Genomic DNA, 14338 nt, shown 5'->3' with positions numbered 1-14338 from the left:
CATGTCTGGCCTTCTGTCCTCTACGTTTGGTCATGTGCTGCTGATCTGTTTGTGGATTCATAGGTGCACGTGAGCATGCAGATGTGTTTGTGCGTGCAGCTGTGTGTGTGCAGATGCCTGTGCGTGCCAGATGTGTAGCCGTGTGTGCTGATGTGTGCAGTTACATGTTCTTTTGTGATGATGTACCAGGGTTGTGTGTGTGGATCCCACTGCTGGGTGCTGCTGTGTGAGTGCTCGTGTGTGCCAGATGTGCAGCTGTGCGTGCTCTGTGTGTACACAGGTGTGTGTAGCTGTACACACACCCCTGTAGGACGCGTGTGGGGCCGTGCAGACCCCGACACGTGCTGATGTGTGTGCACACACACGTAAATGTGGATGTGTGCGAGGAAGCACTGACTGGTGCAGGTGCGTGCTCTGCCGTGGGCATGCAGGAGAGGCTGCAGGCGCGCTTGTGCCGCGGTGCGTGTGCGATGTGTGTGTGCAGGAATGCGGCCGGGCCCAGATGTGTCCGTGTGCGCTCAGATGTGGGTGTGCAGGCATGTGCGCACACAGGCAGGCACAGGTGTGTGCGCGGATGTGCGGGCAGAGATGCGTGCGTGCCGCAGATGTGCACACACACCCGGGGCTGCACCCAGCCCCCGGTGCTGCCCACCCTGGGGCCACCCCCAGCCCCGCAGCCGGGCCGGGAGGGGGTCACCCCGCCGTGTGGGGCTGTGCCTTTAACGCAGGGAGTTGGCTGGCAGCGCGTGTGCCACTGAGCGTGCCCGTGTGTCCGTGCGCGCCTCCGCCTGTGTGTCTGTGTGTCTGTGTGTCCGTGTGTCCCCGCGTGTGCCCGCCCCCGGCCCCGCCCCGGCGCTGCCAATCACCCGGCGGCCGCTTTGATGTCGCAGCGCTCGCCCGCCGCGCCGCCGCGCTCGCAGTCGGACCGGGCGCTCCGTGCTCCGCCAGCCGCCGGCGCCCGCTGCTCCAGCCAAACTTCCCGGGGCTCGGAGGGCGGGGGGGCGGCGGCGGCACGGGGGGGCCCGTGGAGCCCGGCATCCCGCGACGCCTGCCCGCCCGCAGCCTGCCGAGCCCCCGCCAGCCGCCGGAGCGGGGAGGGAAGAAGGGGGGGCAGAGAAAAGAGTGGCGAGGGGAAAGCAAGTCTAATTTTTATTTTTTTTTTAAAGGAAGGATTTAAAGGGAATTTGGAAAGGGGGAGCGAAATTAAAGGGGGAAAAAAAGTTTAAAAGTTAAAAGGAAAGGAGGAAAAAACTTTTAAAAGAAAAATTCAAGAGGGAGCTATTTTTTTTATTTTTAAATTTTTTAAGAGAAGGAAAAAAATAATTGAGGTAGAGAAAAAAAAATAATTGCGAAGGGCTTGATCCGGGAGAACAATACTCGCCGGGAAAGTTGCTGCGCGGCGGGGAGGGAGCGGCGGGAGGAAAATGCCGCAGCTGGGCAGCGGCGGCGGGGACGACCTGGGCGCCACGGACGAGATGCTGGCCTTCAAGGACGAGGGCGAGCAGGAGGAGAAGATCCCCGAGAACGCCTTCACCGAGCGCGACCTGGCCGACCTCAAGTCCTCGCTGGTGAACGAGTCCGAAGGCAGCGGCAGCCCGGCCGCCGCCGCCGCCGATGCCGAGGTGAGCCGGGCCGGAGCGGCCCCGCACGGCGGCCCCGCGCCCCCCGCCCGCCGCCGCCCCCGCCCCACGCCCCCGCGCTGCCCCTCTCTCTCCTCCCCGTGCAGGCCCTCCGGCGAGTGCAGGATCCGCAGAGGGTGTACCAGGAGAAGCTCCCGGACCACATGGATGATGGTTAGTCACGGCAACCTCCGCGTGTTTCTGTGTGTCCCTCTCTCCCCGTTCCCGGTTCCTGCTGGTCTTCCCCAGTGCGCCCCCAATTCCCCAGCCCATCACCCTGACACCCCGGGGAGTGAGGGATGCTAGCCTGGTCACCACAGCCCCAGCGGGAAAGCTACTCCTGACAGCACCGAGGCTTCCCAGCGTCCCCACTGTGGGAGTCCGCACCCGTGGGGGACCCTGGCACTCCCCAACACCTTCTCTGAGGAGTATGGGACAAAAAGAGTCCCACAGCATGCTGTAACCTCTTTGGGGATCCCTGACAGGCAGAGGAGTCACCTGTCATAAACAAATTTTGACAGGGAACGTTGATTTCAGCAGGTATGAAACATCAGGACCCAGGGATGTATAAAGGATCTGCCTATTCTGGTTACCCTTTCCTGATGCTCTCAGATCCGTATCTGCCCAATGGATCTATGTCACCGCTGGTGAGTTCCTCCTCTCCGTACGGAGAAGTCTTGTGGCCTCTTTCACTGCTGAAGTATGTTGCAGGTACTGTGCAGGCACCTACACCTGCTTTTTTCCTGACAAACTGGAGCCCAGTTTCTGAAATAGCTGGACACTGTTCTGTCCAAGCCAAAAGGAAAAACAGTGGGAAGTGGGAGAGATGCTCAGCAGGAAGCGCCTGCTTCGCTCTGAGTTTGTTGGAGGAGCTGCTTTTCCAGTCTCCTCATCCTCTAGGTTTGGCTTTACTCTTCCAGCAGTCAAATCCTAATATCTCATTGAAGAGCGTCCCTTCCTTTTTCTGGGTCAGGGGCTTTGGAGGGAGCAGCTCCTGGTCTTTGTGTTTGTGTTCAGGGATATGTCCTGCAGCTGAGCTTGGCTGTTAGGGCTCTGTTGTGGATGATGGCCCAGAAAATGGATCTTGTGCTTCTAAAATGGCAATAGAGGATTTTAGGAAAAGGCTTTGTGCTGCTGGAGGACTATTCCCGTCTTCCTCCTGGAAAGTTTTTCTCTCTCAGTTTAAATCAACTTTAGTAATTCTGTGTGTTCTCGTGTTTCTAAGTTTTGCCATCTGAGTGATTAAACTCAGTCTTCGTTACAAAAGCTGTCTTTGCCCGTCACCATCTCGGTCAGAACTTCAGAAAATAATGTCCTGACTTTGCAGCAGACAGTCGATGCTGGTGTCACTCCCGGGAGCCTGCACTGCTGCGTTTGTTTCAGACATTGTTCTGCAGTAGCCAGCAGCAAGTGAGGACAGAATGTAATTTAGTTTATTTCAGGTTCAGGTTTTAACTTTTAAAGGGATAAAGTTTAAAAGAATACATAAACCTGTCCTTAATTCGGTCATTTATTCACAAGAGGGGTAGGATGTTAAACTGGTGTTATGAAAAATGGATGGATTGTGGAATATGAAACTTAGAATTATTTGTGGCAGTCAGTGCCGTACCCTCACACCTGACCCAGCTGGCCTGGGTAGCAGGAGACAGGTCCCTGCATGAGCCTGCCTGTACCCCACACAGCTTTTCCGAGGAGATTCAGTTCTCCTGGCTGCAGACTGCTGGAACTTTGCTGAAGTTTGCAGAGATCCCTAAAGTTTTAAGTCTTCCTTCAGTCTACAGCAAGAAAAGATGTGTTTGCAGGGCAGGGCACACTTATCTTGTTGTAACCCAAATAAGCATTTCATTTGGTGCTTCCCACCTTATCCAGGTACCAGGTATCCCCCTCATTCCTCAAAATACTAAGCTGCTCTCTTCCTGATAAACTTTGAATGTTTTTAAATTTGTCTTATGTAAACACACTTAATTTGCTCCCTGAGACAGAGTTTGGGTAAGTCCAGAATTACGTTAGTCCAGCATCTTTTTGCTGTGGTGGAATATTTCTTTTAATCTTAAACTCTTCCTAGATGGGCAGCAAAGCGCAATAGCCTATTTATCAGCATCTAGGCTATAAAGTAGATTGTGGTTTAAGAATCACCTTTTCCCTTGACGACAGAATAAAATCCAAGCAGTTGCTGTCAGAGCAGCAGACAGGAGCAAATGAACTGTGCAGAACTCAAAGATACAAATAGCGGGGAGAAGATACAAGTAGCAGAGAAGGAATGATCCCATCCCCTTGAGGGCCATCAAAATCATCCAGTGCCTCAAACAGCTTTCTTTAGGCCTATTTGGATCCTGCCATGGTTTATGAAGAGCTGATTTGATGTTTTCAGTTAAAAACCTGGCAGATAGGGGAAGATTTCTTCCTCATGAAGAAGGCTGGTCTTGCGTTTTTTTTTCAACTTATTACAATAACTATTTCAATATATTATTCTCGGCAATTTTGTCTTACATTTCTATTGACTGTGCAAAGATTATCATGGTAAATTATGGATTGCTCTCATATAGATTTATTGCTGCTGTGTACATTATGTAAGTGTGGGCTATAATCTGGTGGCTGCTTCCAATAATCGAGGAGGTCAGATCTGTGACCGAAGATTGCAGATACTTAACCATCCATAAAAGTGTGTTTAATTAACACTTTAGCACAAGTAGAGCCAGGGAGGAAGGTTGTGTGAGTGAATAGGATTAGGTATCACAATCATGCGTGCACTTGATAGTGGAGATAGTATTTTGGTTAATGAGGCTTCCTGGAAACAGTTGTTTGCAAGTAGGATTAATTTTAGAATCTTAAAAAAAAAAAATCAATTAAAAAATTAAACCAGGAGTACTTTGGCAAACTGTCAGGGCTTTACACTGAAAACAGTAATTTACCTGATTGAAAACAGAGTGTAACTCCCTGAAATATACAGAGCAGCCAGCTTTGAGGCTGGGGCTGAACCCCTGCCCTGCAACGCTCTGTAAAACCACATTTTTTTCGGTGGGCTCCCCACGAACCCTGTGAGGGAGCTGCGAGTGGCTCTGGGCTGGCTCCAGCGCCTGCTTGGCTGGGTGTGTTGCTACCAGCAATACTGGGGTGCTGCTCTCCTAATTTCTTTCTGGTTTTGTCAGCAACACCACTTTTGCTTTGTTTCCCTCAAGGTGTTTGTAGCCACTAACTGTTGTGCTGCTCACCCGAGCATCCTGCTCAGGTCCCCACATCTCCCAGCCAAAATTGCCTCTTTTTACCCGTGTTATCTGCATGCTCTGAAGATGGCTGGGTAGCTGCCACCAGCCTGGCTGATGCTCCCTGGAGGGCCGGCAGCAGAGGGGGTGGCAGGAGCTGCCTGCTGCAGGGTGGCCCTCCTTGGCTGAAGGTGGCAAATGCCAGTGTGGGATGATTCAGCTGGAGTGCTGCTGGTTGGGGCAGGCAGAGTTTTCCTGGACTGGCAGTAGAGCTGTCGCTGGGGGCGTGGGCAGGGTGAGGGCGCTGCTGGAGCTGAGGACAAGGCAGAGGGCTGAGCCCAGCTGTCCCTTGTTCTGGGAGCTGTGAGTGCCATCAGCTGCCAGGCTGGGGAGGGCACACTCAGTCAAGGGTGTTTGAGAGCATCTTGGCATAGCCTGTGTGTGCATCTGAAATCCTGCCACTCTGCAGGGCCCCAGGAGAGCCTCTCTCACCTGGCTCTCAGGTGTTGTGTGTGTGGTCGTGCAAGGCTCCACTTTATCCTGTCTTATGCAAGGTCCAGCTTTTCCCAGAGTGAAATATGTAGGGCTTATGGGTTAAAAATCTGCAAGAAACTTGCAAATAATATGAACAAGTTGAGGAACTGTTTCTCTAAATTAAATATAAAATCATAAAACTATATCCTTTTTTAAATAGTACAAATGACTTTAAATCAAATTAAGGTACATCCTTAGTAAGAACAGCAGCCTTTTAGGTGGTTACAAACATTAGAGGTCAGACATGGTCAAACATGTTAACACTTTGATCAGATTAAAATATTTTTCTTGCTACAGTTGTATAATTGAGTTTAGACCTGAGGGGGTTTTCTGAACATTGTTATATCTTGTACTATGTGGTAGTTAAATGGTAAAAGGAGCTCTTGTAAGTTCCTTTAAGTTCTTTTTGTAAATAGGTTTATAAAATAGGGGAATGAGCCATGCTGCCCTGTATATAGGGCAAAAGGTCTCCCTGCTCCCATTGATGGGAGAGATTTGAGGGGAGCTCCTCACACTTTCTGTGTACTTCAAATGTGTTTGCTGAGTGTGTGAGGAGCGTAAAAGCAGGATTAAAATGTTCTGCATGCAAAACTGAGGCACTGGACTTTCTGTCTGTGTGAGAAACAGAAGTTCAAGAGCCTCTTTTTCTTTGGAGAACAGACACTACTTCATTTTCTTAATTACTAAGCTGTCAAACCAGAGCTTACATGAGAGCAGAAGAGTGAGGGTACCTCCCCAAGCCCTGCACAGCTGAAGTCCCCAAATAAGACAGCAGGACTCACAGTAATGTGGCTTTTCAGGGCCTGGTCCCTGTGGTCTGCTGAGCTCCTTGAGCTTGTTCAGAGGGTATGAAATGTCCCCTTGGGCAGGGAAAGATGAAAGTGCAGTTACTGCTGGCCTGGGGCCACAGGGCCCAAATGTCTAACACGAGGTCAAAAAAGCGTGGAGCTACAGTCTAGGGCTGCTGTTCACTGGACAGAAGCTGAAGCAGCAGCAGCAGCTGGGGCCCAGGACGTGGCTGCTTCTGCTGCATCCCCTTCCCCAGGGCTGCTCCGTCCCTCTGCAGGAGACGACTGTGGCCCCCACAGCAGCTGGCGGAAGGAAATCTGCAGCTCAGCTGTTTCTCTGCCTCTCTGTCCTGACTTGCACTGTCAGGGCAATAGTTTAGTATTGCTTTTTCCTGTGTTGGGTTCTGATCTTGTTCAAACCAGCGGGAGAACTCCCGGGAGCCACGGTGCGATGGGGACTCATTGCTGTGAGAGGGCTGCTGGTCCCTCTCCAGATGTTGTGTGGAGGGAGGGAGGCAGCTGGAAGCCAGCAGGAGCTCTGTGTGCTCCCAGAAGTGCCTGCTGCTGCAGGAGAGCACCATCCCAGGCAGGTTCCCTGGCAGCAGGGCTCGCACTGCGGGACCTCTCCAGGAGGGTTCCCTGTCCCCATGAATTGTTCCATTCCCAGCACACAGCGTTAGGAGAGTGCTGCTGATGGACCTCCTGGCAGACAGACAGATGAGTAATTTGTTCCCTCCTGACCAAAGCAAATCCACTTCTTTCAGCTCTGCTACCTAGCTTGAAATAAGATAATATTGAAAATAATGTTTTATGTTAAAGCACAGTTTTGGATATGTGGCTGTACCAAGGCACAGGGCTTACGAGGTCATTTATTGCATGTCTGATTCAGTCTTGGTTTCCCCCAAGGAAAATTCTTGTGTTAATTTCTGAGTTCATATCACACCCTCAATTTTGAAGCAGAACTTCCCTTTGAAATAAATTAGAGAGTTCTGCTTAAGAAGCAGCGACATGATACAGCATTGGATGTGTGTGGTCTAATATAATCTTATTTTTAAAATTGTTTGAATGAAAAAAAGAGAAAGCAGAATGTCACAGGGAAACAAAAGCAAGTTTTATGTAAATCTGTGCATGTGAATAAGTGTGCACGTGATCCAGACACTGAAGGTCTCCCACTGGGATTCCTTCACAGGCTACCCTGGAACTGGCTTCCAAGGCATGGGATGCTTTGTTGGCAGGGAGTTGCTATGAGATATGTATGGTAAAGGCACTGTTCTTGCAAATGTCCAACCTTTGCTGTGTGTGAAATTTTATGGGCTTGACCAGTTGAGAATCTGGAGAGAAAGGCAAAAACTTAACATCACGTCAAGTTCCCGAAGCTCATCCATGTTAATGATTAGTGATTTGAAATTTTAGCTGTGAGGAACAAAGTGATCTGGGTTTGAGTGGCACATGTCATGTCCAAGATGAAAAGTGCAGAGCTGGTCTGGTGTCCAAAGCTGCAACTGAGAGAAGGGGGAGCAGGAGGAGCTCTGCAATGTGCTCACTCGTGTGTTGCCTCACAGCTTGTGGTCCCTCTCATGCCATGACTCCGCTGGCACCATTGAATTCCTGCACTGGGGTAAAAGCCCTGGCTAATCCATGCAGTGGGGTGTGCTGGCGTTTGCCCTGGCGAGGTCCCCGGTCCAGTAACACGGCGTGTGTTCCTGTGACTAAACAGACGTTGCTGGCTCCGCAGGGATGACTCTCTTGCCTATTGTCAGAGATCTCCTGCACAGGGCCAGATCCTAATCACAGGCTGAACCCTCTCTATCTGTAGCGTGATCTGCAAGGGAAGCAGGATTTGGGGAGATGGGTTGGTGTGAGCTGCACACCTAAGATGGCAATCTGGCATGGACTGTGCGTGTCTGTGTGTACATGGCATGGTGGTTATGGGCAGAGCAGAGCCTGCTGCTGAGAAACATCAACAGTTTTGAGGAAGCATCTACAGCTTGCCATTAACTTCACATCTGCAGTTCTTTATCTGCCTTTTGGCCATGATTCATCACGACCAAATTTAGTCTTTGTTTCCTATGTGTTGGCCTTTGAGCCCGCTTGCCAATTCACCACAGAGAAGGTAAGGGAGGACGTGAGCACTTTGAGCATCGTTACTCTCCCAGGGAGGCTGTGCTGGACAGAGAGGGCTTGGGTGAACGATAGTCAGACACGTGCTGCTCTTCACTTGCTAAAATCTCCTGCACCATGTGTAAGCCACAATTTCCTCAACAAATCCTTAAGGATTATCTTCCTATGTCTGTTCCATTGATTGGAACAGGGACTAGGTGCCGAAACTGTCCTTTTGAAGGCATAGCCACTGTGGGAGCTTCTCTTTATCCCACCCTTCCAATGTTTTGGCCACAGCTGCTGCAGCTCCCTTTCCTGTTTGCTGCTCATTTCATAGAAACACAAAATGGTTTGAGTTGGAAGGGACCTTAAAGATCATCACATTCTAACCCCCTGCCATGGGCAGGGATACCAGCCACTATTGCAGGTTACTCAGGGCCCTTGGTTTCCCATGCCTTTGCCATTCCACCTCACTGCTCGGGGAGCCAGGAGATGGCTTATGTCAGCATCTCTGGCAGCCTGATGTACACATGCTCTTACCTCATCCTTTACCAGTGGTGGGTGGAGGGCACAGCAATAGGAGAGTAGGTACAAGTTGCTTCCTGAACTCTTTGCAGAGCCACTGCAGCAGGGAAAGCTTCTCAGCCTGGTCAGATCCCAGGCTGGTGCCAAGCAGGGATGTGTGAGTCCCCCCTCTAGGCTCTTCCATTGCAGTACTTTGAATCTCTCTTTTAAAAGAAAAGCTATAACAAGATACTTGCTCATTAGTGTCTGTGTCTGGAGGATGAAACAAAGGTTTGGTAGGCAAACAGGTGACTCAGAGGGTTGGATGCAGGATACAGAGCTGTTCACTTCCTAGTTTCCAGTTTTAATCCAGCTGAATCAGTAAAGACCAGGTGCCTGTTCTGGCTGCTGGCTTGTCCAGTGGTCTGTCTGAGAGGGCACAGCTCTCTCCAGGCCCCAGGCAGTGTGTGTGTTTCATGGGGTGAATGTCCAAAGAACCTGCAAAGTCTCGAACAAACCCTCTGTGAACATCAACCAAGGTCTAGTTCTCACCATGAGACTGCCAGTTCAGCACATGCTGGTGGCTCACAAACCCACTGACTGTTTCATGAAGGAAGGGTTTGCAACACCATGTGCCTCTAAGGCTTGGTTACAGCAGGATCTTTTTCTTGGTGGGTTATCTTGGACAAAGAACTCTTACCTTCACCTCCTTACAGAGCAACTTAGCACTCCTCTGTCACTGGTTTTTGCCTATGAGTCTTTATAATTTAGGATCATAAAGTAATTTGTGCTGGAAAAGCCCTCTAAGATCATTGAATCCAGTCTTTAACCCAGCACTGACAAGGTTACCACTAAAACATGTCCCCAAGTCCATCTACAAAACATGTCCATCTACACATCTTCTAAATCTCTTCAGGAGCAGTCACTCCACCACTTCCCTGAGCAGCCTATGCCAGGGCTTGTCAGCTTCTTCAGTGAAGAAATTTTCCCTCCCATCCAATCTGAATGTCCCCCTGGTGCAACTTGAGGCCATTGCCTTGTCCTGTTCCCTCTTACTCGGGAGAAAAGACTGAAGCCCCTCCACACCTGGCTCTACCCTCCTTTCAGGTAGTTTTAGACAGCAAGGAGCTCCCCCCTGAGCTCCTTGCTTTTATCCAGGCTGAGCCCCCCCCCCATCTCCCTCAGCTGCTCTTCATCAGATTTGTGCTCCAGACTTTTCATCAGCCCCAGTGCCTTTCTCTGGACATGCTGTTTGTGACCATTCCCCATGAAGAGCCCTTCCACCACCACCCCCTCTGTGAAGCAGCTTCATGGAGAAAGTAGGACACTTGGTCAGTAAAAGGAATAGCAAAACCTGATTAAATCAGCTGTCCCCACCCAGAGCATCCTGCGGGCTGGAGGTGCTGGGCAGGAGGTCCCCAGAGTGGCTTTAAACCCCTGCTCCTCTCCTGTTCACCACCTCTGTGCTAAACACAGCGCAGCTGCCATGAGAAGAATCTGCTTCATTGTGTTCCACAGGGTCCCGAAATTAGTATTTTGTGAAAGAAAACAATAAACTCAACAATGCTGTGGTAAGTTTTTGAAACCAAAGTAAAACTGGATACTAGAATCTAGAGCACTTTTCCCCTCTGGTTATAACAACTTTGCATTTGATTAAATGATAGGCAAAAAAAAGTCTCAACAGTATCTCCTTTGTTCCATTGAAAAACCTGGAACTGTAATATACAAAGTACACATCTGCCTTGAGGAGCTACATAGTAATCACAGACTGACCAAAATAAGACTTCTTCTTTTTTTGGTTGGGTTTTTTTTTAAGTGATTCAGCTTGTCTGCTCTATGTTGAATTTGTTTTCTGCTGTAGTTTGCTCTGAGGAGTGGCGTACATGAGCATAAACTGAGGTCCTGCTCTGATGGGACCCGCACAAAAGTAAAATCTGAAATCCCAAGGTTATAAAGTGTGTTTGGCTGGGTGCAAGGGGGCTGTGATTATAAAGGCACTTGGGAAAAGAATTCTTGAGTCACCGGGAAGAGGCTCTTTGCAGCAAAATGCTCAGAAAGGATCAGAAATGTGGAATTTTTATTCTGACGCTGAGGATGTGGCACTGCGGAGATTGCTTTCATGTTTAGGAAATAAAACATTGTAAGATCTACCACATGAGAATTTGTTGTTCTTAGCATGGAGAGGCTGATGAGGTGATTCTCGTTATGTGCTACTGCCCTGGAATTACTGGTGTGGGAGTCAGGATGGTGAGGAGGAATTGTTGTCTGGATTCTAAGTGGAAGACACAGCACAACCTTTGACACCACCAAACCCCAGGTCAAAAATTGGCCTTGGAGCTTTGGCTTCTTGCTATAACTTACAAACTGCAGCATTGCCAGATTTGGAATCTCACCATCCAAAACAATATATGGATTTAGAAATCCGAGTGATGTTTTGCAAGATTGCATCATGCTGTGCTGAGTATTCCTTGGAGTGCTTAGATAAATTAAATAAATAGATAAATTAAGCATGCATATTAACCCAAAATTGAAACCAGAAGTAATAACATAAAATAAGAAATAAAATTTTAGAAAAATTAAATAAACATCCAAACCTTTTTGTTTGACTTTCTCTGATACAAAGCAATTTCTCCAGGACTGTACACCATATGAAACACATTATAAATGCTCTTGTAAAATCCACATCATTATACCACATGAAAGGCCAGGTCCTAAAAATAGCCATTCAGAGAGGATACGGGCTAGTAGCAATTTTGGTGATCGTGAAATAGTTGTGTTGACATCTCTATGTGTGCACACCCACAGAAAGCTTTGACTTTTGGATATTAGCAACATTTGTGCTTTATGGAATTTTACATCTCATCCCATGGATAGTCCTTTACCCAGGAGCATTCATTTCTGATCTTATTCCCATTTTTCTAACCCTGATTTTATTGAGAAAATGGGTACGTTACTCTCTTCTTTTTCTTTTTCTTTTTTTTTTTTTTTTTTAGATTTCATGTGAAACTCTTTCCTTGCTATCAGTTTGACAGTGGTTGGCAATATCAGTTGGATTTCCCTGTCTCCCAGCAGGGAAATACATGTTTTCTTTCCTTCAATAGACACACACATCCCCGGTATTTTGGGGAACTAACTGTTAAAATGTAAACCTAGAGCATTAGATAATAACACAAGAAGCTGCCACATCTATACAGCCTTTATATCTGGTGTAGTATTCAAAAGAAAGTAAATGAAATCTGCAGTAATTACACAGTAATGTATCCACAACAAAAAACTTCTTCCTTGTCCCAGCGATCAGAACTTGGCTTTTGTTTTGGAATATGAAAGGCTGCAGCCTCCTGCCTTCGGTGTGTTCGCAGCAAAGCCCTGGCTGGGATCAGCTGCCGTAGCTCTGGGATAGACAACAGAGTCCTGCCAGCTGATATCGCTCGAGATCTTTTTGAAGAGCTCATCAGATTTGGTTTTATTGCTGTTGTGTTTCGGTTTTCGCTTGTTATTTGTTTGAAAGCATTACTATAGGGATTGTTTTCTGAAAAACGTTGGAATCTTCAGCGCTGATCTCTTGTTTGCATTTTTCTTTTATAAGAAATATGATGGTGCTGAAGATGCACACCTTCACTTGAGGGTTTCTGATGTCTGTGGTTTAAGCCTGTCCTGGATTTTAAGTGTGTGGCCCTTCTAAAACCACTTGGAAACAGTCTATATCCTCAAAATAAGTTTGCTTCTGGAACTGGAGCAGAATCTGTGGAGATGGCAAGTGAAATAACAGGGTGTTGAAGAAAATGACATTGCTTCTGAAATAGTTGGCATGAAAATCATGAAGTCTGAAGTTTCATTCAAATCAGATGTAGCCCTGGTTATTGTGGGGCAGGACGCAAACCCGCCCAGCAATGCAGCTCCAAGGGATTTACAGGGAGGTGTACAGTTGTTCCAGGTTGTTTTAACTGCAGGGCAGCTCTTGTCCCTGGTCCTAGGCAAGGGTCCTGTTCCAAGGCAAACAGGCTCACCAGATTTTACCTTGGTCAGTTGACTTTTTGCAGGCTGTTAACACTTCTGAAGAATCAAATGCTGTAAAATGGCATCAAGGTACTGGGTTTGCTGTTGCTAATTTAGCTCCCTGGAACAGCTGGACTAGGAGAGATGGGAACACCTTGACAAAGCAATAGTTTTATAGTGTAAATGCATTAGTTTCTACTTGAAGTCATCAGTAATTGAAGGATCTCTTCCTAACTGAGGGCTGAGAAATTTTGGCTTCTTTTGGTATCCTGTTCTTTACAATGCAACAGACAGCGGTGTTTAGAAAAAGCTAAAAAGTTTTAATGCTTCTGGCTTGAAGCTAGTGTCATGCTTAAGCTCTTTTCTCTTTTCCATAATTAATTTGGAGTCTGAAAATGAGGTTATATCTGGCATCATCAGTTTTTTACTATTTTGGTGAGCTCAGGTTTTTCTGCTAGGAGCAAAATTCAGGTAAAAGCACCAAATGTTCCTGGCTGGGACTTCTGACTGCACTTGAATGCAAGAGCTGTTGTGCAGAAAATTTAATTTCTTGACTCAAGAATACATAAAATTACCTGATATGTTAGTGCCAATTGTTTGGCTATTGACGTTTACTGGAACTAGTACATAATTACATGCATGTATTCAAACTTGCAAAATAGAATGTTTTCGAATTACAATATGCTATTTGTACAGATCTAGCACATGGATCTGCTTGTAAATGCACAGTGATGGATGAGGCAGGCTGCAGTGAATCCCTGGAAGATCAGCTCCCATATCCAAAAGCATCACCCTTCATCCGAATTTCCTGCTGAAACCAGCGGTAAATGCCTGGCTGTGGGGTGGGCGCGTTGCAGTTTCCGTGGGCAGGAGCTGCCTCTCTCCTGCCTGCGCCCCGGGAGCTTGTTTGATATGGGAGCCGAGTGATCCTCTTACCAGAGAGCACCAGGTGCTGTGGCAGACGGTGTAAATAGCCAGATAAACAGACATGAGTAGCACCAGTTGTTTATGTGTTAACACAGGATGTTCTCAAAATCAGGTAAGAAGTGAGGCATGTTACCAAGTTTTATAGCAGAGGAACCGGATAGTCTTGTAACTGCCGTGCACGGCCACGGCAGAGGAAGCATGGTTTCATCCTGGCTTCAGCTCCCAGTCCCACAGGAGCTTGTTTTTCTGTGACTCAGTTTCCCCCAGGAGCTTTAGGAGCTTTATCGTTTCATGTGTAAGCGATGCTTGGAGAGCACGGCAATGTCGATACTGAAACAAAACATAAAATCCCACACAGGCTATGCAAGAGGGGATGTTTCAGAAATGATCAGAGAAGAACAAACCTAAAAGAGTAAGCTGTGCTGATTATAAGACCACTTACTTCAAGATAAACAAATTACAATTTCATAATCTTTTAGGAAGTTGCAGGTGGCCCTAAGACCACAACTCCTTCAAGGCAGCTGGCATCTTCCTTTAAAAACAAATAACCTTCTCAGCCTAAATGATAATTTCACAGAGTGGTATTAGCTGGATGGCAACAATGATGGCATGGTCCAACACGTTGTCTGAAATACACATGACACGCAAATCCTCGTTATTAAACCAG

General features: G+C 47.8%; 1 protein-coding gene across 7 annotated transcripts in view; it reads left to right on the top strand.

Moving 5' to 3' along the window:
* Positions 1-866: 866 nt before the first annotated feature.
* The window catches only part of TCF7 (transcription factor 7), a 69881-nt gene continuing 56409 nt past the window's right edge, over positions 867-14338 (top strand). For 2 of the 7 annotated variants that reach the window (XM_064387943.1, XM_064387942.1), the window contains exons 1-3: positions 867-1622; positions 1727-1793; positions 2157-2266. In XM_064387943.1, the coding sequence (XP_064244013.1) occupies positions 1425-1622; positions 1727-1793; positions 2157-2266 (375 nt within the window). In that variant the 5' untranslated portion in view covers positions 867-1424. The remainder of the gene's footprint in view (positions 1623-1726; positions 1794-2156; positions 2267-14338) is intronic. The other 5 variants (XM_064387938.1, XM_064387944.1, XM_064387939.1 and 2 more) reach the window with 4 other exon arrangements.

This window comes from Passer domesticus, chromosome 13 (genome assembly GCF_036417665.1).
Source record: "Passer domesticus isolate bPasDom1 chromosome 13, bPasDom1.hap1, whole genome shotgun sequence".
In the NCBI taxonomy this organism is placed as follows: Eukaryota; Metazoa; Chordata; class Aves; order Passeriformes; family Passeridae; genus Passer; species Passer domesticus.
This window is presented reverse-complemented; position numbering and strand designations above follow the sequence as displayed.